Source organism: Nicotiana tomentosiformis, chromosome 7 (assembly GCF_000390325.3).
Source record: "Nicotiana tomentosiformis chromosome 7, ASM39032v3, whole genome shotgun sequence".
Lineage (NCBI taxonomy): Eukaryota > Viridiplantae > Streptophyta > Magnoliopsida > Solanales > Solanaceae > Nicotiana > Nicotiana tomentosiformis.
The window spans coordinates 60,817,852-60,839,151 of record NC_090818.1 but is presented as its reverse complement, the minus strand read 5'-3'; the positions used below and the strand labels follow the sequence as shown (position 1 = coordinate 60,839,151).

Below are 21,300 nucleotides of genomic sequence, written 5' to 3'. Positions count from 1 at the left end.
GAGTAGCATGTTGCAAAGGAAATATTTGCGGTCAATGAGGTAACACCGATATCGACACTATCAACCTTGGAAAGGTCGAGCATCAAAGATAAACAGGAAGTCAAATAGCAATCACAGCCACCAACATCGACCGAGTCAAGGAAGCAGGAGATAGAAGAAGAAGAGGAGGATTTTCTGACTCCTCGAACTTTTATTGTACCCGAAGATTCTGACGCCACCAAATCAACGGTCGAAGAGCTAGAATAGGTTATATTGATCGAGTACCTACCCGAGCGAAAGGTATACCTGGGAAGGGGATTAACCCCCGAACTCAGGAAAAAATATATTTAATTTCTTATTGATAATATAGATTATTTTGCTTGGTCCCATTTAGACATGACAGAGATCCCACCGGAGATAACGATGTATCGGTTAAGCCTGGACCCTAGGTTCAAACCGGTGAAGCAAAAAAGGAGACCCCAGTCCGAGGTAAAGCACACATCCATAAAGGACGAGGTAACTAAACATCTAAAAATAGGGTCTATTCGGGAGGTGAAATATCTGTGAGCACCTAATTTTTGCCCTAATATAAAATTACTCCTAAAAAATTCAAAAAAATAGCTTTAAATTATTTTTCTATATTTTTTCTTAGTTTGCTTTGTACGTATTAATATTTGATGCATTTTTAAGTTGCATTTTAAATCCTAAAGAAAATATAAAAATATTTTTAATTTTCATATTTTTTAGATTTTAAATGCATAATCAATTGCATTTGTAAAACACTAAAATACCAAAAAAAAAAAAATACATTAGTAACTCTACATGCATTTTTAGGCTAGTTAATTAATTAGGTCATTAGTCAATTAGTGAGTAAAATATATATAATAGTTTAGCCACACAAATTGGTTTAGTCAAGCCCATCCCTTTAGAAGCCTAATTTCCATGACCCACCTGGCCCAACCGGATTCCCCTTCTCTTTACAACACCCATTTTTCCAAACCCTAAAAAAAGGGAGGAGATCAGAGAAAGAGAATCGGTGCACTCCCCCTAACTTCAGTCCCATAGAAAAAACAGAGACCGGATCCCTCCCTCTTAGAAACCCTAGCTTCCCCTTTACACAAAAAACTCAGCCGCTGCCCCTCTCTTGTTTTTCTCTCTATCACACAACCTCACTCTCGTTGAAGCCTCTAGTAACAAGTGGGAATTATAAAGTTTAGAGCTAAAATTCAAAAGTTACAAAGCTGATTTTCAGTTTCAAATCCTTTTCCTCTCTCACATTTTCTGGGGATTTCAGAGCTTGATGGAGCTGTAGAACTTGTTTCGAAGCTGAGAGTTCGATTTAAACTCAAATCATTATTCGATTTCGCTGATTTTACTATTTCGGGAACTGCTGAGCTTCGGTCAAGTTTGCCTCTACCTTTAGTCTGTTTATTCAAGTTTTCTTTGTTCAACCAGGTATTTTGCCGACTTCTTGTAAATTTATGAAATGAATGAAGTTTTCATGATGGTATGATTGCTGTAGAGAAGTTGAGTTGTGGTTTATGAGTTTCTCTGTTAATTGGTTTATAATGCTTTAAGATTTGAGATTCTGCTGGTCTTTCATAACCCCCATGAGCATTCATGATTCACTATTCCCCGTTTGTGTAATTTATTTTAGATAAAAATGATCCAAATCTAGCTTACCTGTGGTGATTTCTTTGTGTTTAAGTCAGCAGTGAAAATTTAGCTGTTAGCTATGGTTAAGTCAACATGTACTTGATCTAATATATGTTAGCCATTAGAAGACTAGTATCTTCATTTTATTGCTTTCTTATTGGAGATTGTAAGATTTTAGACTACTTATGAAGAAATGGATTTGTGGTTGCCTAGTACGGATTTCTTTAATTTGAAGGTTAAGTTAAAGGCGTGGGGATTCTAGATCTAGAAACCATTTCGTTTTTTTGGAATCTGTTTAAAAGAATTTCAGGTGAATTACTTGAGTAATAACTTTTGAGATTTGGAATTGAAGAAATGGTGTCACTTTTGCACAACCTTGATGTCAAAGCTAGAGTCGGTAAATGACCTCTACGAACCAAGCAGCTTGGGAAAATAATTCATAAATACCGTAGTTTGCTTTTAGGCTCGATTAATAAATCATCGTGGCCATGGGTACGGTTCCCGTGGCATGGTCACGATACGTAAATTCTAATTCGGGTGTGCATTTCATATGACCTGACCATAACTTCAAACAATAATAAAATAAGCATGTCGTAACTCGCGTGTGCATTTCATGTGGCGCGGTTTGCAATGTGTACCAAAATAAAAAGTGTACGACATCGTGACTTGTTCCAGAAATAATTCCATAAATAATTAAAAGCGGTTAAAAAGTAAAATGCACAATAGGTTTAAAACAGGTAATAAATTAGATAATTAAGCCAAGTATTAATAGTTAAGCAACCGTGCTAAAACCACGGAACTCGGGAGTGCCTCACACCTTCTCCCGGGTTAACAGAATTCCTTACTCGGTCCTCTGTGTTCGCAGACCATAAATAAGAGTCAATTTCCTCGATTTGGGATTTAAATAAACCGGTGACTTGGGACACCATAAATTATTCCAAGTGGCGACTCTGAAATAAATAAATAATCCAATTTCGATTAATGTCACTTTAATTGGAAAAACTCCCCTATCCCCCCCTCGGGAAAAAGGAGGTGTGACAGCTCTGGCGACTCTGCTGGGGACAAGAACCTAGAATCTCTGGTTCAGGGTTCAGAATTTGAGCTTAGATAACCGTTATGCTTGGCTTTCATGATTGTCTGATATTTCTTGTTTGAGCCTAATGTACTAATTGCTTCTCTTTACAGCTTTGATATTGTTATGAACTGTATATAAACTGTTACGAAAACCTTTCTTCTCTCTGAGTCTTCTAAATTTTCTGGGAAGCGTGCGCTTCGCGTGGCTTCTTTTCTGTTAGAGTCATATCCTAATTTTAGAACGAGGTTCGGCTAAGTTGCAAAGCCGGTGAAGCTTCTGTATTCCCGGTACGCTGTCTCGCTGACCCCCTCGGCTCGAGTTGTCTGCTCGGGTAAGCCAGGTCTAGAACAATACACCTAGGATTTAAACTTAGAATAACACAGCCTCATGCCAAATCCCTAGTAGGTACGTTTGCTTACATCACGTGCATTTGACTTAGGGGACTCAACATAGGGGTTGGGTCCGTCTAGGACAGGTGTACCCAAAATTAAGGGACCATCCTGATGCATTCTTTACGTGCTACTTGTGCATTAATTTGCTTGGCTTGTATGTTGACCGGTTTCTTGAGTAAAAAAAAAAGAGAAAAATCAAGAGTGAGGTAGGATAGAAAAACGCTCGGTTTTGATAATTCCGGTATTCAAAAAATCTTGTTACTCTGTCGAAATTTCAAAAACAAAAAGAGAAAATCATTTCAAAATAAATCATATTTTTCTGTGCATCAAAATGGCAGAACTACGCGGGTCTGATTCTCACCGGATGTGAGATACGTAGGTAAACCTTATCGGTTCCGGCCCACAATTTTCAAAAAAATCCAAAAATATTTTTCTTTACCTCCTCTTTAGAAAGTCTTTCTTTTAGACCACAATTTTCAAAAAACTCCAAAAATATTTTCCTTTACTTCCTTCTGTAGAAAGTCTTTCTTTTAGACCCCAATTTTTAAAAAAATACAAAAATATTTTCTTTTTAATTTCTTCTCAAAATCCAAAAGTATTTTCATTCTTCTTTCGAAAATTGAAAAGAAAATTCAAGATTCAAATTTTTTTTTCTTTAGAAGTATTTCTTTCATAAATTCAAAATAAAATTCTAAAAATCCAAAAATATTTCCTTTCTTGTTTAGATGTTTTTCTTTCGAAATTTCGGAAAAAAAAAATCGAAATTCAAAAAAAATATTTTCTTTCTTCTTTAGAAGTCTTTCTTTTAAAAAATTTCAAAAAAATAAATAAATCGAAATCCAAAAATATTTTCTTTCTTCTTTATAAGTCTTTCTTTCGGAAATTAGAAAAAAAAAGAGTTAGTTTATTTCCTTTATTCTTGATCTTCCCGAACTACGCACGATCTGATTCATGTTCCCACATGATACGTAGGCAACCCACATCAGGTTCGATCGCCAAAAAAAATGAAATGAAAATGAAAATAAAAAAAAAAATGATGATGATAATAAGGACCGACTGAGTCCATTCTAACGTGCCTCTTATTTTGAATCATAGATGAAAGTTTGAGGTGGTCGGTTTGTGGTAAGCTATCAACACAAGATCCAAAGGAAATATGTCATTGACAACTGACATTAGAGCTGTTACGAGTGGTCAAGAGACTCGGGGTCAGAGGGTTCAACAAGAGTCTACTATGGTTGAGGAAAATAGAATACTGAAACAACAAATGACTGAAATGTGTCAAGCATCGGCCAATGGTCAAGGACCACCCCTTTCTTATATTTTCCCAAAATTCACACCCATCTCGACTACTACCACTCATGTCTCATTGTCTGATCGATCCTATCCATTTGGGTTCAGTCTTTATCCCAACTGTACGACTACAACTGGAACTTCTGTTGCGCGCTCCCAAAGTGTGCCATTGACAACCAATCAGACAATCACTGTTGTTATGCCCGTTTTCACAATCCCACAGCCAACAGTGGTACAAAAGAAAAGTCATGAGTCACAATTTGCTACCCAGCAAGAATAATACCATTCTCCTGAATACCACTCGTACCTATTTGATCTTCCTTCAAAGATTGAGAAGCCTACCCGAAAGGTGGCACAAGAAGAAATGACCCAAAGAGTGAAAAGCTTAGAACAAAAGTTGAAAAACATGTAAGGGTCGGCAGGTCAGAAGAGTATTGCCTTCAAGGATCTATGTATGTTCCCCGGTGTTCGTTTGCCACTTGGTTTCAAGACTCCCAAATTTGAAAAGTATGATGGACACGGAGACCCCATAGCTCACCTGAAAAGGTATTGCAATCAACTAAGAGGTGTGGAGGGAAAAGAAGAACTAGTAATGGCTTATTTCGGGGAAAGCCTGACAGGGGTAGCCTCTGAATGGTTTATGGATCAAGAAACCTCTCACTGGCATGTCTGGGATGACATGGCCCAGGCCTTTGTCAAACAGTTCCAATACAACATCGATATCGCCCCAGACCGCAATTCCCTTTCGAACTTGAAGAATAAACCAACTGAAAGTTTCAGAGAATATGCCATTAAATGGAGAGAGCAAGCGGCTAGAGTTAAGCCACCCATGGATGACCACAAGCTAATCACTGTCTTCCTTCAGGCTCAAGAGCCATATTATTTTCAAAACATGATGTCTGCAGTGGGCAAATCCTTCTCGGAAGCAATCAAAATTGGGGAAATGGTTGAGAATGGCCTTAAGACAGGCAAAATTATAAGTCAAGCAGTTCTCAAAGCTGCAACTCAGGCTGTAAAGATTGAATCTGATAATTTTAGTGACACGAATGAGAAAGATGAAGAAACCATGATGACAATAAGGTCGAGAAGAGGTCCTAGGACAACATCTCGAAGGTATGAGCAACCTCATCAGGTTTCCGATGATTCCCCTGAGCACTACTATCCACCTCAGAACCCACAATACTCTATTGCTCCATTTCAGTATGTTGTCCAACCACCAAGACACCCCAGAAGGCGAGCACCAGCCCCGCAAAATCTCCACCAGCCTCCACAAAATTTTCAAGTGCCCTATAACCCACAACCAAGCCAGGGGTATAGAGGGGAACAAAGGTTGAAAGATAATTTTACACCAATAGGAGAGTCCTACGCAAGTATGTTTGAGAAATTAAAGCATTATGACATGATTGCACCTATTCCTCCAAATCATGTGGACCCACGTGCAAGAAATTTTGACCCTTCTAAAAGGTGTGAATACCATTCCAATGCCCAGGGGCACAATGTTAAAAGTTGTCGGGATTTGAAAAGAGAAATAGAAAGGATGATCCAGGAAAAACTGATAGTGATCCAAGATAATGACACCCAGAATATCACACAGAATCCTTTACATGCACATGATGATGCACACTTTGTGGGGATGATGTGTGGTGACATGGAGTATAAGAATCCTCTCGAGAACTTGCCGACTGAAATTGGAGAAGGCCATGGTGATTTTGATGAGCAAATTTGTGGCTAAATGTCAAGCTTAGCAATTGAAAAGTCATTCCCTCCTCACTAGGAAGGAATCTTGGTAGCTTGTTTTGATGTTTTTTCTATTATCTGGGTTATTCCATGGTGTGATCCAGATTTTATTTGTTTTATTGAGTCAAACCCTTCTATCCCTCTATTTGTTTGTGTGAGTCTTGTTTGTCCGTTTTGTTGCTATTTTTATTAGCCGGGTTATTTTAGGGTCGTAACTCGGATTTCAGTTTGTTTGTCTAATTGTCAAATCCTTTTATCCGTTATTCAATGAAATACAGTTTGTCCTTGTTTCATTCTATGCTTAGTTCTTTCGCCGCTAGTTCTAGTGACATGACATGCATGCGGAACTTTTGGCCAGATTTTAGAAAATTGATTTAATCTTGAATCGGATAACCGAAAAAAAAAGATATTTTTTAGGATGAACAAAGAGTCGAAACACTTTGGAATTAAGCTCGAGTAAGTTTTACCTTCAAATCATTGTGAAGATCGGGTTTGGGAAAGAATCAATTGAAGTTTGTTGGAAAGTTTGACATTAATGGATGGAAAGTGTCTTTCGACCACGACAAACCAAGAAGACAAACATGGTCATCAATGTTGTGACCGCAACAGATAATATGTTTGGCGTTCTCGAGGTTGGGAGGCCCTTTTTGTGCTACCTAAACACTTTATACCCTTTGTTACCCCTTTTGAGCCTGTGTTATTTTCTTCGACCACCCTCTTTTGGAATCAAGTTTAGAGTTGAAAGTCCAAAAAAAAAAAAAGAAATGTAAAAAAAGTCCATGCCCATAGAGTACAAACTAGGGAAACTCTTAGAAAGTACAAGTAAAAAAAAAAGAAAAAGAAAAAAAAAACATTTGAAAGTCCATGCCCATCGAAAATAGAAGCTGGGGCAGTTTGTTTTGAAAAAAAAAAGAGAAGAAAGAAGGGAAAAATGAGAAAAAAAGAAAGAAAAAGAAAAAAAGAAAAAAATGAAAAAAAATAGTTAGTTCAGAGGTTTGAACTATGTTAGACCTGATTCCTTTAAAAGGGATACGTAGGCAGCCTTACACGGTTCGGTCCAACCAAATAAGAATTCAAAAAAAAATCCAAAAATCCCCAATATCTGAAACTGGGGCAAAGATTTTATTTCACTTTTGAAAGAGTCGATTTCAAGAGTTGTAAAGTGTACAACCCATCATATTGAGTCTACTTTGAGCCTTCATGTCAACCTTCTTTCCAACCCTATCCAAAAACCTTCCAAATAAAGACCTTCCGATATGCCTTCAAGAATGCCAAGAAACGCATGCAAAGAGCAGCAATTATCACGCGATATAGAACACTGTCAAGTTGCTCACAAAAAAAAAAGGGAAAGAAAAGAAAAGAAAAAGAAAAAGAAAATGAGAGAGTCTTACTAGTGAAAACCCTCACCGGCACTGTAAGGCGACAGTTAGAAGAGATAAATAAATGAGAGAGGCTTGTTGGTGAAAATCTCTCGGGGCACCACTCGTCGATAGTGAGTCGTGAAGCTGATGCAAAGGATTGGCATGAACAAGCCCTACTTCAAAGTCATAAGAATGGTAAAAGGGAAGATTTGGTCATTTTGATAGATCAGACCGTTAAGTCTAAAATGTATGTCATGATCATTAAGGTTATTTACCGCAAAAAAAAAAAAAAAAACTCTTCCTTCTATCCTTCCGACAGGGGCATTTCTTGTTAATATTGTTTCTTCGCATCATGATGTCCTTTGCTTTGAGTCAGTCCTTGTCAAAACAAGCAAGAAAATATTTCAAAATCTGCTACCAGCTTTTCAGTTGCAAAGTAAATTTGGCCAGCACACTCAGGTGTTACAGTCAACATGTCTTGGGGATTCATGCAAAGGCTCTCCCCAAAAGACTCTTTTCAGCCTACTTGGCTAAAGCAAACAAAGATAACCTCAAGGTTAATCAGGGACTTTTGATTCTCTTTGACAAACAAATTGCTCAAAAAGCAAGAAGCCATTCAAGATATCAGAAAAGGTCACCTAAGCAAAGATCTCCAGTTGGGATAAGGCTGATTGAGCCACAAATACAAATGGTGCTGGGTGTGAAGCGATCAGGATTAATGCAGAGCAAAAAGTCTCTTGAAACTGACTCAAGCTGATTGAGCGAAAGCCAAGCTGCCTAAGACTCAAGGCCACAAACCGACCACCACTTTAAAACTGACAAAATTTTCTTTGTTTGAAACAGGAACAAAGCAGTGCAAGGAAGTTGGTTCAAAAAGAAAAAAAAAGAAAAAAAAGAAGAAGAAAGAACAAAAAGAAGAAGAGAAGAGCCAACAAAGGGATGTTTCTCAAATCTTTGCCTTTATCTATCTTGCTAGTGTGCATAAAATGTTGCCATTTCTCTTCTCATTTTTCCCCCTAAAATAGAAAACCTAGTCTGATGAAGTTTCTCCTAGGATAAACGTCTTAGTCTGATGAATCTTTCTCCTAAGATAATAAAAAAGAGACCTAGTCTGATGAGTTTTCTCCTAGGATCGAAATCTTAGTCTGATGAATCTTTCTCCTAAGATAGAAAATCTTAGTCTGATGAATCTTTCTCCTAAGATAAAAAAAAAGAGACCTAGTCTGATGAATTTTATCCTAGGATCAAAATCTTAGTCTGATGAATCTTTCTCCTAAGATAGAAAACCTAGTCTGATGAAGTTTATCCTAGGATAAACGTCTTAGTCTGATGAATCTTTCTCCTAAAATAATAAAAAAAAGACCTAGCCTGATAAATTTTCTCCTAGGATCGAAATCTTAGTCTGATGAATCTTTTTCCTAAGATTGAAGACTTAGTCTGATGAACTTTCTCCTAGGATCGAAAACTTAGTCTGATGAATCTTTCTCCTAAGATAACAAAAAGACCTAGTCTGATGAACTTTCTCCTAAGATAGAAAACCTAGTCTGATGAATTTTCTCCTAGGATAAACGTCTTAGTCTGATGAATCTTTCTCCTAAGATAGAAAACCTAGTCTGATGAATCTTTCTCCTAGGATAGAAATCTTAGTCTCATGAATCTTTCTCCTAAGATACCAAAAAAAAAAGACCTAGTCTGATGAATTTTCTCCTAGGATAATAAGTTTTAAAAAAGGGAAGTCTGAAAAAAAAAAAACAAAGGTCAATTTTTAGTTTTTTTAAGTTATCAATATTTAGTTTTCTTGAAATCAGGGGTCCCGCCTGGAGAATAGGGTCAGTTTTTAGTTTAGTCAAGCTTAGTTTATAGTTTTTCGCAAGCTCAATCTCAAATTTAGGAGACGCACTTCCTAGTTTGGGTTTTTCACATTTTTATTTCTTTAGGAGACGCACATCCTAGTCGAGTCTTTAATTTTACTCTCATCATTGCATCTTTCATCAATAGCATAGGTAATTTATAGTTCTGCTAATAACTCACAAATCTTCCTAGTGTAAACTGGGGTAGAAAGGTTTCTTTTGTTTTGTCTATTTTTTTTGTAGTAGCAGGCGCCCACCTGGAGAACGAGGGAATTAATTTCAAGTTTTAACTCATCAGGCGCCCACCTGGAGAACGAGGGAATTAATTTCAGTTTTAAGTCAGCAGGCGCCCACCTGGAGAACGAGGAAATTTATTTCAAGTTTTAAGTTAGCATCAGGCGCCCACCTAGAGAACCCACCTGGAGAACGAGGAAATTCATTTCAAGTTTTAAGTTAGCATCAGGCGCCCACCTGGAGAACGAGGGAATTCATTTCAAGTTTTAAGTTAGCAACAAGCGCCCACCTGGAAAACAAGGGAATCCATTTCAAGTTTCAAGTCAACATCAAGCGCCCACCTGGAGAATGAGGGAATTCATTTCTGTTTTAAGTCAGCACAGGCACCCACCTGGAGAATGAGGAAATTTATTTCAAGTTTTTAAGTCAGCAGGCGCCCACCTGGAGAATGAAGTAATTTATTTCGAGTTTTAAGTCATCAGGCGCCCACCTGGAGAACGAGAGAAGTCATTTAAGAATTCAATTCAAGTTAGAAGTAGCAGAAGCTCTCCTCAAGAATGCGAGTTGACAGTACAGGATGACCAAAGGAAGAAGTCTCAATCCAGAATTTAAAAAAAAAAAAAGAAAAAAAAAAAAGAAGAAGAAGTGAATCCAAAATGCAGAAAAAGATGAAAAGATATGGGCTGCTCAAGATATGATTGAAGTCGCAAGCTTTGCATGTCCCATCTTGATCCGAAAAGCCGAAGAAGAATGAACTACCACCTGCAGCTAGCAAGCATCGAGGTTCAGATCAGAGTCTGCATGAAGAACCAGCCAAAACTCAAGATCAAGCTTCAAAAGACTCATAGATAGGAATCTTGTAACTCATAGCTGATAGGCTTAGTCTTTTTCATTTTGACTTTGGTGTAATAAGGAGCTCAGCAAGCAGTAACAACAGCAACAGTAGTGAAATCACAGCTTCTCGGTAGTCCCAGCTACCTAAACTTCCAGAATTACACTGACCTGATTCCTTTATAGCCAAGGATATGTAGGCAACCTCTGAAACACGGTTCGGTCAAACATTTTCAAAATGCTTCCTATGGAGTGTCAAACGGGCAAAAATTGCTCATAATTGCTCACTTTATTATTGCCCGAAAACTCTTCATGTTCTCGAGCAAAGAAGGGCAACTATGAGCACCTAATTTTTGCCCTAATATAAAATTACTCCAAAAAAATCCAAAACAATAGCTTTAAATTATTTTTCTATATTTTTTCTTAGTTTGCTTTGTACGTATTCATATTTGATGCATTTTTAAGTTGCATTTTAAATCATAAAGAAAATACAAAAATATTTTTAATTTTCACATTTTTTAGATTTTAAATGCATAATCAATTGCATTTGTAAAACACTAAAATACCAAAAAAAAAAAATACATTAGTAACTCTACATGCATTTTTAGGCTAGTTAATTAATTAGGTCATTAGTCAATTAGTGAGTAAAATATATATAATAGTTTAGCCACACAAATTGGTTTAGTCAAGCCCATCCCTTTAGAAGCCCAATTTCCATGACCCACCTGGCCCAACCGGATCCCCCTTCTCTTTACAACACCCATTTTTCCAAACCCTAAAAAAAGGGAGGAGATCAGAGAAAGAGAATCGGTGCACTCCCCCTGACTTCAGTCCCATAGAAAAAACAGAGACCGGTCCCTCTTAGAAACCCTAGCTTCCCCTTTACACAAAAAACTCAGCCGCTGCCCCTCTCTTATTTTTCTCTCTATCACACAACCTCACTCTCGTTGAAGCCTCTAGTAACAAGTGGGAATTACAAAGTTTAGAGCTAAAATTCAAAAGTTACAAAGCTGATTTTCAGTTTCAAATCCTTTTTCTCTCTCACATTTTCTGGGGATTTCAGAGCTTGATGGAGCTGTAGAACTTGTTTCGAAGCTGAGAGTTCGATTTAAACTCAAATCATTGTTCGATTCCGCTGATTTTACTATTTCGGGAACTGCTGAGCTTCGGTCAAGTTTGCCTCTGCCTTTAGTCTGTTTATTCAAGTTTTCTTTGTTCAACCAGGTATTTTGCCTACTTATTGTAAATTTATGAAATGAATGAAGTTTTCATGATGGTATGATTGTTGTAGCGAAGTTGAGTTGTGGTTTATGAGTTTCTCTGTTAATTGGTTTATAATGCTTTAAGATTTGAGATTCTGCTGGTCTTTCATAACCCCCATGAGCATTCATGATTCACTATTCCCCGTTCGTGTAATTTATTTTAGATAAAAATGATCCAAATTTAGCTTGCCTGTGGTGATTTCTTTGTGTTTAAGTCAGCAGTGAAAATTTAGTTGTTAGCTATGGTTAGGTCAACATGTACTTGATCTCATATATGTTAGCCATTAGAAGACTAGTATCTTCATTTTATTGCTTTATTATTGGAGATTGTAAGATTTTAGACTACTTATGAAGAAATGGATTTGTGGTTGCCTAGTACGGATTTCTTTAATTTGAAGGTGTTAAAGGCGTGGGGATTCTAGATCTAGAAACCATTTCGTTTTTTTGGAATCTGTTTAAAAGAATTTCAGGTGAATTACTTGAGTAATAACTTTTGAGATTTGGAATTGAAGAAATATTGTTACTTTTGCACAACCTTGATGTCAAAGCTAGAGTTGGTAAATGACCTCTACGAACCAAGCAGCTTGGGAAAATAATTCATAAATACCGTAGTTTGCTTTAGGCTCGATTAATAAATCATCGTGGCCATGGGTACGGTTCCCGTGGCATGGTCACGATACGTAAATTCCAATTCGGGTGTGCATTTCATGTGACCTTACCATAACTTCAAACAATAATAAAATAAGCATGTCGTAACTCGCGTGTGCATTTCATGTTGCGCGGTTTGCAATGTGTACCAAAATGACAAGTGTACGACATCGTGACTTGTTTCAGAAATAATTCCATAAATAATTAAAAGTGGTTAAAAAGTAAAATACACAATAGGTTTAAAACAGATAATAAATCAGATAATTAAGCCAAGTATTAATAGTTAAGCAACCGTGCTAAAACCACGGAACTCGGGAGTGCCTCACACCTTCTCCCGGGTTAACAGAATTCCTTACTCGGTCTTCTGTATTCGCAGACCATAAATAAGAGTCAATTTCCTCGATTTGGGATTTAAAATAAACCGGTGACTTGGGACACCATAAATTATTCCAAATGGCGATTCTGAAATAAATAAATAATCCCATTTCGATTAATGTCACTTTAATTAGAAAAACTCCACTATCCCCCCCCCTATCCTCCCGGGAAAAAGGAGGTGTGACAATATCCTGAATGGTTAGGCAATATAGTTGTATTCCCTAAAAAAAGGGAACAAACTTAGGATGTGTGTAGATTATAAGAATTTAAACAAGGCGTACCCCAAAGATTCTTTTTCACTGCCTAACATCGATCGCATGATCGATGCCACGACCGGCCATGAGATCCTTACTTTTTTCGATGCCTATTCCGGGTACAATCAAATCCAAATAAACCCGAAAGACCAAGAAAAGACTTCATTTATCACTAAGTATGGAACATATTGTTATAATGTAATGCCCTTCGGGCTAAAAAAATGTAGGAGCTACTTACCAACGCCTAGTAAATAAAATATTCAAAAAAAAGAAGGTAAATCAATGGAAGTTTATATTGATGACATGCTAGTTAAGTCCCTGCGCGCAGAGGACCATTTGGCTCATTTGCAGGAAACGTTCGAGATTGTAAGGAAATACAATATGAAGCTCAACCCCGAGAAATGTGCTTTCGGGGTCGGTTCGGGCAAGTTCCTTGGCTTCATGGTATCGAATCGGGGGATCGAGATCAACCCCGATAAAATCAAGGCCATCGAAGACATCACCGTCGTGGACAGTGTATAAGTCGTGCAGAAGCTAACTGGACGGATAGCTGCCTTAGGCCGATTCATTTCGAGGTCGTCGAATCGAAGCCACAGATTTTTCTCTCTACTCAAAAAGAAGAACGTTTTCGCCTGGACCCCGGAATGCCAACAGGCATTAGAGGAATTGAAGTGATACCTATCAAGCCCACCACTGCTTCACACTCCAAAGGCAGATGAGAAACTTTACTTGTACTTGGCAGTATCGGAAATCGCGGTAAGTGGTGTTCTAGTCCGAGAAGAGAAAGGTACGCAATTTCCCATTTATTATATAAGTCGAACCTTAGGAGAAGCAGAAACTAGATATATACACTTGGAGAAATTGGCACTTGCACTGATAAGCACCTCTAGAAAGTTAAGACCATACTTTCAATGTCACCCCATATGTGTATTAACCACTTACCCACTTCGTAATATTTTGCACAAACCCGAACTATCGGGCCGATTGGCCAAATGGATCGTCAAACCCAGTGGGTACGATATCGAATATCAACCGCGGACGACCATCAAGTCTCAAATTTTAGCGGACTTCGTGGCCGATTTCACGCCAACCCTCGTACCCGAAGTTGAAAGGGAACTCTTGTTAAAATCAGGTACATCATCGAGGGTATGGACTCTCTTCACAGACGGTGCTTCAAATGCGAAGGGGTTTGGGCTAGGCATCGTTTTGAAGCTGCCCACGGGTAGCTCTATTAGGCAATATATCAAAATATCTAGGTTGACTTACAATGAGAAAAGAGTACGAGGCCCTGATTGCAGGTCTGGAGCTAGATAAAAGCTTGGGAGCAGAAGTCATTGAAGCCAAGTGTGACTATTTACTGGTGGTGAACCAAGTAAACAAAACCTTCGAAGTTTGAGAGGATAGAATGCAAAGGTATTTGGACAAACTGCAGGTAACTTTGCACCATTTTAAAGAATGGACTTTATAGCATGTACCTCGAGAACAAAATAGTGAGGCCGATGCACTTGCAAATTTGGGGTCATCGGTCGAGGAAGATGAGAGCAGCTCAGGAACTGTCGTCCAACTCTCGAGATCCGTGATCGAGGAAGGTCATGCCGAGATAAACTCTACAAGCTTAACCTGGGATTGGAGGAACAAATATATTGAATACTTGAAGAATGAAAAGCTCTCATCGGACCCTAAAGAGTCGAGGGACCTACGAACCAGAGCTGCTCGATTCACATTGGCTGAAGATGGAACATTATATAGAAGGACATTTGCAGTATGCTTAGTGCCAGGAGACACCGATTATGTTCTACGAGAGGTCCATGAAGGCACTTGTGGGAACCACTCCGGCGCCGAATCACTGACTCACAAAATCATTAGAGCGGGATACTACTGGGATAGCATGGAAAAAGACACTAAGGAGTTTGTTCGAAAATGTGATAAATGTCAAAGATTTGCACCGATGTTCCATCAGCCCGAAGAATAACTTCATTCAGTCTTATCCCCATGGCCATTCATGAAATGGGGGATGGATATCGTCGGCCCTCTACCATCGTCCCCAGGTAAAGCCAAGTTCATTTTATTTATGACTGACTATTTCTCTAAATGGGTTGAAGCACAGGCGTTCGAGAAAGTGAGAGAGAAAGAGATTATAGACTTCATCTGGGATCACATCGTATGTCGATTTGGGATACCTGCCAAAATAGTGTGTGACAATGGAAAATAATTTATCGGCAGCAAAGTGATGAAATTTCTCGAAGACCATAAAATAAAAAGGATATTATCAACGCTGTATCACCCTAAAGAAAAGGTTGAACGAAGCTAAGGGGAATTGGAGAGAAATTCTACCCCAGTCCTTTGGGCATATCGAACAACATCAAAATCCAGTACGGGGGCAACCCCGTTCTCCTTAGTATATAGCTCCAAAGCCTTGATTCCAGTCGAAGTCGGGGAACCCAGTGCCAGGTTTCAACATACAACAGAAGAGTCAAATCACGAGACTATGAATACTAGCCTCGAATTATTGGATGAAAAATGAGAAGCCACACTCGTTCGAATGGATGTACAAAAACAACGAATCAAAAGATACTACAATAGGAGAACCAACCTTTGCCACTTCAGAGTAGGGGACTCTTTCCCGAGGAAAGGTACCATCAACACTCAAGATCCTAGCGAAGGGAAGATCGGCCCAAATTGGGAAGGACCCTACCAAGTCCTCGACATCGTCGGAAAGGGATCTTATAAGCTCGGCACGATAGATGGCGAACAACTGCAAAATAATTGGAACATATCGCTTCTCAAATGGTACTATTGCTAAGGTATGACTTTATTCCCCTTTTTCATTTATATATTCGACACTAACTCACTGCAGGTGATCGATCGAAGACATCGAGACCTCAGGTTTTAAAGCACGCATTGCACTCTTTTTACCTTAGATTAGTTTTTGTCCCAGGTGGGTTTTTCTGGCGAGATTTTTAACAAGGCAACAATTATGTGCTACATAAGGACCATTCAACAGTATCCAAGGCTTCTTTACAATCAACCTCGAATACTGGGGGACATCACCCTCGGATGTTACACTTTCGAGGAAAATACTTTGTGTCAAAGGGTCTTGATAGAGAAACTTTGTAATGGGCCAAACGGTAGAATGAATCGTGTCCATATAGATTAGTCGAGCCCCGATGGAAAAACATGTATGCATGTATAAATTATAAAAAGAAGCATTCTTTTTATATCAATCATCTTGTGTCTCAAAGAAAACTTTCAATACAAGCTCCATACTTATGATTTTGTGAGAAATTGCTCAAGGGCCAAGTGCAAATATACCTCGTACACTCAGGGACTGACGTCGACGATCGACATATTCGAGTAATCTAAACTCAAATTCATAAGACCTCAAAGAGGCACTCCTCGATCTACAGGCCAAGGCCATCATTCTCGGGGACTAACACTTCAAACAAGTTCGAAGTGTTATTGGAAAATAAGCCCAAGAGGCATACCCAAAGGCTACGGCCAAATTAAGCCGGCTCGGAGACATCCGAATCCCGTAATTAAAATAGGCCGTCAAATTCTTTGAAAACCCGATTAAAAAAGGCTACCCTCGGCAAGTAATCAAAAGGGCTTTGATAAAATCAGCCCTCGAAAAACCTTAAGAGGTATCAAATTATCTTAACACAAACGTGCTAAGGCACAAAAAGCAAAGGGGTTTCAATTGACATCGAACCCTCAAAAAACCCAATGGGTAAAGAATACGTGTTAAGGCATAAAGAAATTTTTTACTAAGTCTTCTAAGCCGAAAAAGGGAAAAAAATAGCCGTCTTTTAGAGGCCATATCGCCCCAATCTAAAGAGCCTAAGGGCCAATACACTTAGAGTTCGAGATTTTGTTCTCACTCAATTCGGACCTAAGGGTTCCACTATTCCGAGCTCAAATAAAACTGACTTGAATATAGCTCGAGGATTCATCATTATTTGATATAAAACCTTAAGGGGTCTGTTACTCTTAGTTCGAAACTTACTCGAACTCGGCTATAAAAACAGTACAATTACGGCTTCGATCAAGCCGTCTGAAATCAAAATTCCAAACATATTGTTAAGCTCGGGGACTCGCCCTCGCTTAACTAAAAACCTAAGGGTTTGTTCTACTATGAGTTCGAGCTATTGCTCACTAGATTATAGAGGCTACAACAACCCGATTGCAACAAAGTTTTGACAAGGCAAAACAGAATTTATCATAAATCAAAAATCGAAGACGAAACAGAAAGAAAAGGAATATTTCAGATATGCAAAGTATTTACAAAGACCACACAAGGTGTTACACAAAAAACAAAAGGAGAAAAAATCCTAAATGCCTAGTCCGCTTTGGGAGCTTAATCTGCATCTCCTCCACTCTCGTATCGACTCGCAGAGTCTTCTTCATCGGAAAGCAAAGCTTCGGCCTCGTCTTCCAAAACCTTCGCATTCTCGATATCAGACGTGAGGTCGAAGCCACGAGCATATACCTCCTCAAGAGTCTCTCTTCGAGACTGGCGCCTAGCATACTCGGCAACACGGGACAATCTAACCTCAGCAGCATCAAAAATTTCCTTTTCCCGAGTGTTAGCGGCTTCGGCGTAAGCTCGGTAGGAGGCCACAAGCGCCTCTGCCTTGGATGTGGCCCTTGCAAGCTCAGCGGCCAACCGAATCTCGAGCTCCTCCTTCACACTTTGGAGTTGACGCTCAATCGAAGATAGTTGGGGCCGAACCGCTTCTTTCTCCGAGGCGAGACAGTCCATGTTCTGCTTCTACCCCAAAGTCTCTGCCTCTTTCATCTTGGCCTCCTCACGAAGCTGCTCAACCAATTCGGCCTTCTGCTGAACCTGCAGGAGAAAAGTGTTAGTCGCCAATATCAAGTTAATACATAACAAGCTCCCAAAAATTTACATTACCCATTCAATGAGCTCGGTTTGATCTTCATGAGCTCTTGTTAGCTCGGCCCGAATACTCATGATCTCCTCTTCTTTGTGCACATAGAAGAGTTTAAGGGCATCTCTCTCCTCCGTAAGCTTTTTGAGATCGGCCTCGCATCGGGCCAGCTCAACTCGGTATTTGGAGGACGCTTCTCGATAGAGCACCGTAGCCTGTATAGAAAGGAAGGAAATCAGACTTAGAGAAATAAGAACAAAACGTAAGCATGGTAACATGGGCTAAAACTCACTTGGTTCAGAAGCCGCTGAGCCTCATAAAAAATGAGTGATACGTCCAGTTCGGGAACATCTTCGACCCCTGCGAAGCAGCCACGAAATATATCATCCCCTTCGGGAGCCGTCCCCACATCAAGGGTCCCCATGGACCGGGCATCCCGAAACTGCCCCTCAAAGAACGTGGGGCCGGGCGGCGAATCATCGATGTTAATTGCCCCGAGCGAGTCACTTGGGGCATTCTCTTCTCTTTGAAGGGCCTTAGAACTAGACCCTTCGGGCACACTCGCCGGTTGCTCATCACAGCAGGAGGCATCATCAACACCCGATAACTCGGGGACCCTACTCAGACCTTCCCCCAAGATCATCTCTATCTGCGGCTGAACCTCCTCGACCGTCACCACATCAGCAGTTTTCGAAGCTTCGATGCCTTCCCTCTTCCGAGCCACCAGCAGGCAGTCGACATCTTCTCCCTCCTCGTCTTCATCTCGTAGTGTTTGGACTATATTGGTAGACAGAACGGAGGGATTAGTCTTCGACTTTCGAGCCCTGCTTTTCTTGGGCTTTGGGGTATCTGGAGTCAAGGCCCTTCTCCTTTTCTTATCTTTGGTCGGATTGGGACCTCCCCTTCCCCATGGGAGGTGGCCTCATGACGACATTATCTCCAAGGCCTATATGAGAAGAAATCATGTTAAAAAGAAGTATTTCACAGGAAAGCATCAAACACGGACATGGGAACTTACCATAATTTTTGGCCACCCATCGTCCCTTGACCAAATCGCGCCACGAGTGCTCAGCATACGAAGAGGTTGAAACCAGTTGTCGAACCCAACCTGCAAGGTCTGGGACTGCACCAGGAAACCAGGCGAAAGCTACACCATAAAGAAGAATATAGATGAGAAGAGGTAAAGGAAATATAACAAGTAGTCAAACGTTATCAGTGAGGTTCTACTTACGCTTCATGTTCCATTCTTCGGGGAATGGCATCTTCTCGGCGAGGATTAAGTCGGAGGTCCTGACTCGGACAAACCGGCCCATCCACCCTCGGTCCTTGTCCTCGTCTATACTCGAGAACAATACCTTCGTGGCCCGACGCTGAAGTTTTATCAGTCCGCCCTGATAAAGATGGGGGTTGTATAGCCTAATGAGATGATCGAGGGTGAAAGACATACCCTCGACCTTGCTCGAGAAGAATCTGACCAAAATGACAATGCGCCAAAAAGAGGGGTAGATCTGGCCCAGGGTTACCCGCTATTGGTGGCAGAAGTCGATTATGATAGGATCGACGGAACCTAGTGTGAAAGGGTAAGCATACACACTTAAGAACCCTTTCATATGAGTGGTGATGTCCTCCTCGGTGGTAGGAATCACCACCTCTTTATTCTCCCAGTGGCAGTCCTTTTCACCTGTTCGAGATCGCCTTCGGATATTGAACAGATATATCTAGACATGGGCTCGCATTGGCCAGGAACATAAGAGGATTTTTCGACTTTAAAGTCGGAAGTGAGTTCACATGGCCTGGGGATGCACTCTTCGATACGTGGCTACACCGGTGTTTTGTCACCGTCCGACCACAATAAGGAGGCTTTTTTCCTCTTGAGGAGCATTCTTTGATGTTTTTGCCATTACTATATGAGGTTTAAGGAAGAAGAAGGCGGAATTTGTGTTTTAATAAGAGATTGGCAAACGGAAACCAGCAAAGTTGATGAACTTGAAGTGAATAGAAGAGCTTTTGAAGATTAGAATAAGTTTGAAAGTAAAGTTTGAGAAGATTATGAAGGCGGTCTATTTATAATAGCCACTTTGATGGTTTGAAAGCACCGGTGGCCGACCATCAATTGGCGTTAATTAATGACCTTGGGAATTATGCAAACACGACGCTTTAATCGCTTCTGTCGCTTACGTCACGATGTTGACATCATAATTGATTAAGGTATTAAATCAAAGTCTCAAAATTCGTTTCTTCTCATTACACTCCAAAAAACGAGAGGACTAGATGTATACGGTCGAAATCGGGCATATCCTATTTCGTTGGCAGGGGAGTTGCCCCGAGGGTAACCTCATAATAGATCGGGCTCGAGCTCAAAGATAGAACATCGAGCCTAGAGATTGAAGTGTTCTATGAGATCGAGGCCAGTAACAATCGAGATCAAGCATGACTGACGTCGAGTAAGGCGTAATAACGGAATGGCGATATATCAGTAACCGGTCGAAGATCACGGCGGAAATCCCGGAACGGATCAAATCAAAGTAGTTGTTAGTGCCAATCATGGGATCTACTTCCGTTATTAGAGTTGTACCTTATTTAGGATTCCTCTATTATATAAAGAGGGATCACATTCAGTTGTGAGGCAATTATTATTCACTAAGAAAAATATACATATACGCTGTTTTCTTTGTTCATCATTGTTCATCGTTGTTTGTTCTATCCTCTATTGTTCTTTTTAACTAGCCTCGAGACTGTCTCGAGTCGAGGTCGAGGCGTTGTTTGCAGACCGGTTTGATTCATTTCATTGTCTAATTTATTTATTCAATTCGTTGTTTATCAATTGATACTGGATTAAATCACATATCCTTAAAACCGCAGTATAAGTTTACATAACTTTTTTTTTTTTTTTTATATATAGCCTATTAGGTGTAATAAAAAAAAAAGGGCCTCCACAAATGTGGGGCCTAAAGCAGTTGCTTTACCTGATTTATGGACGGGCCGCCCTAGACAGGTGACGGATTTCGGAGCACGTGAGCTGTGGTTGAAGTTGCTCCCCAACCCGATACAGGACCGTTCGAAGAGATGAAGGCGGATAAGATTGAAAGCCATGGTCAATGATAGTTGAATTTCCATAGAGATCACTGCCAATTTTGTTACACTGAAGAGATAAGCATCAGCTGGAGTCCCGCTCCCATTACCCACTTTCTCCAATGTGCAGCCTCAGGACTCGGAACCCTCATTTGCCCTTAGACAAAACCATCTCATCTTTTTTTAAACAGCTTTGTAACTCGATCACTCCTGCTTTTGGAGATTGTTCGGACATTGAAAATCAAGACTCTCTCACTCTTTATTGTTTTGCTCAGTCTATTTTAGTCTTTCTCATTCGTTGTTATTTTTAATTTGCTAACGTCTTGAATCAAACGAATTAATTGCTAGTGGCCCTCAAAAATATATAATTTCAATTGTTTAATCTCAAAGTTAGT

General features: G+C 39.8%; 1 protein-coding gene across 3 annotated transcripts; it reads left to right on the top strand.

Moving 5' to 3' along the window:
- Positions 1-770: 770 nt before the first annotated feature.
- Positions 771-21,199, top strand: LOC138896506 (uncharacterized). 3 transcript variants are annotated; one of them, XM_070181593.1, is made up of 3 exons: positions 771-4,397; positions 4,623-11,629; positions 20,825-21,199. In XM_070181593.1, exon 2 carries the CDS (start codon positions 4,847-4,849, stop codon positions 6,122-6,124), a length of 1,278 nt encoding a protein of 425 aa, XP_070037694.1. In that variant the 5' UTR covers positions 771-4,397; positions 4,623-4,846; the 3' UTR covers positions 6,125-11,629; positions 20,825-21,199. The 3 variants fall into 3 exon arrangements, with proteins under 3 accessions (XP_070037694.1, XP_070037695.1, XP_070037693.1); XM_070181594.1 differs by having other exon boundaries at positions 771-9,402; positions 9,449-11,629; XM_070181592.1 differs by having other exon boundaries at positions 771-11,629.
- Positions 21,200-21,300: the final 101 nt, after the last annotated feature.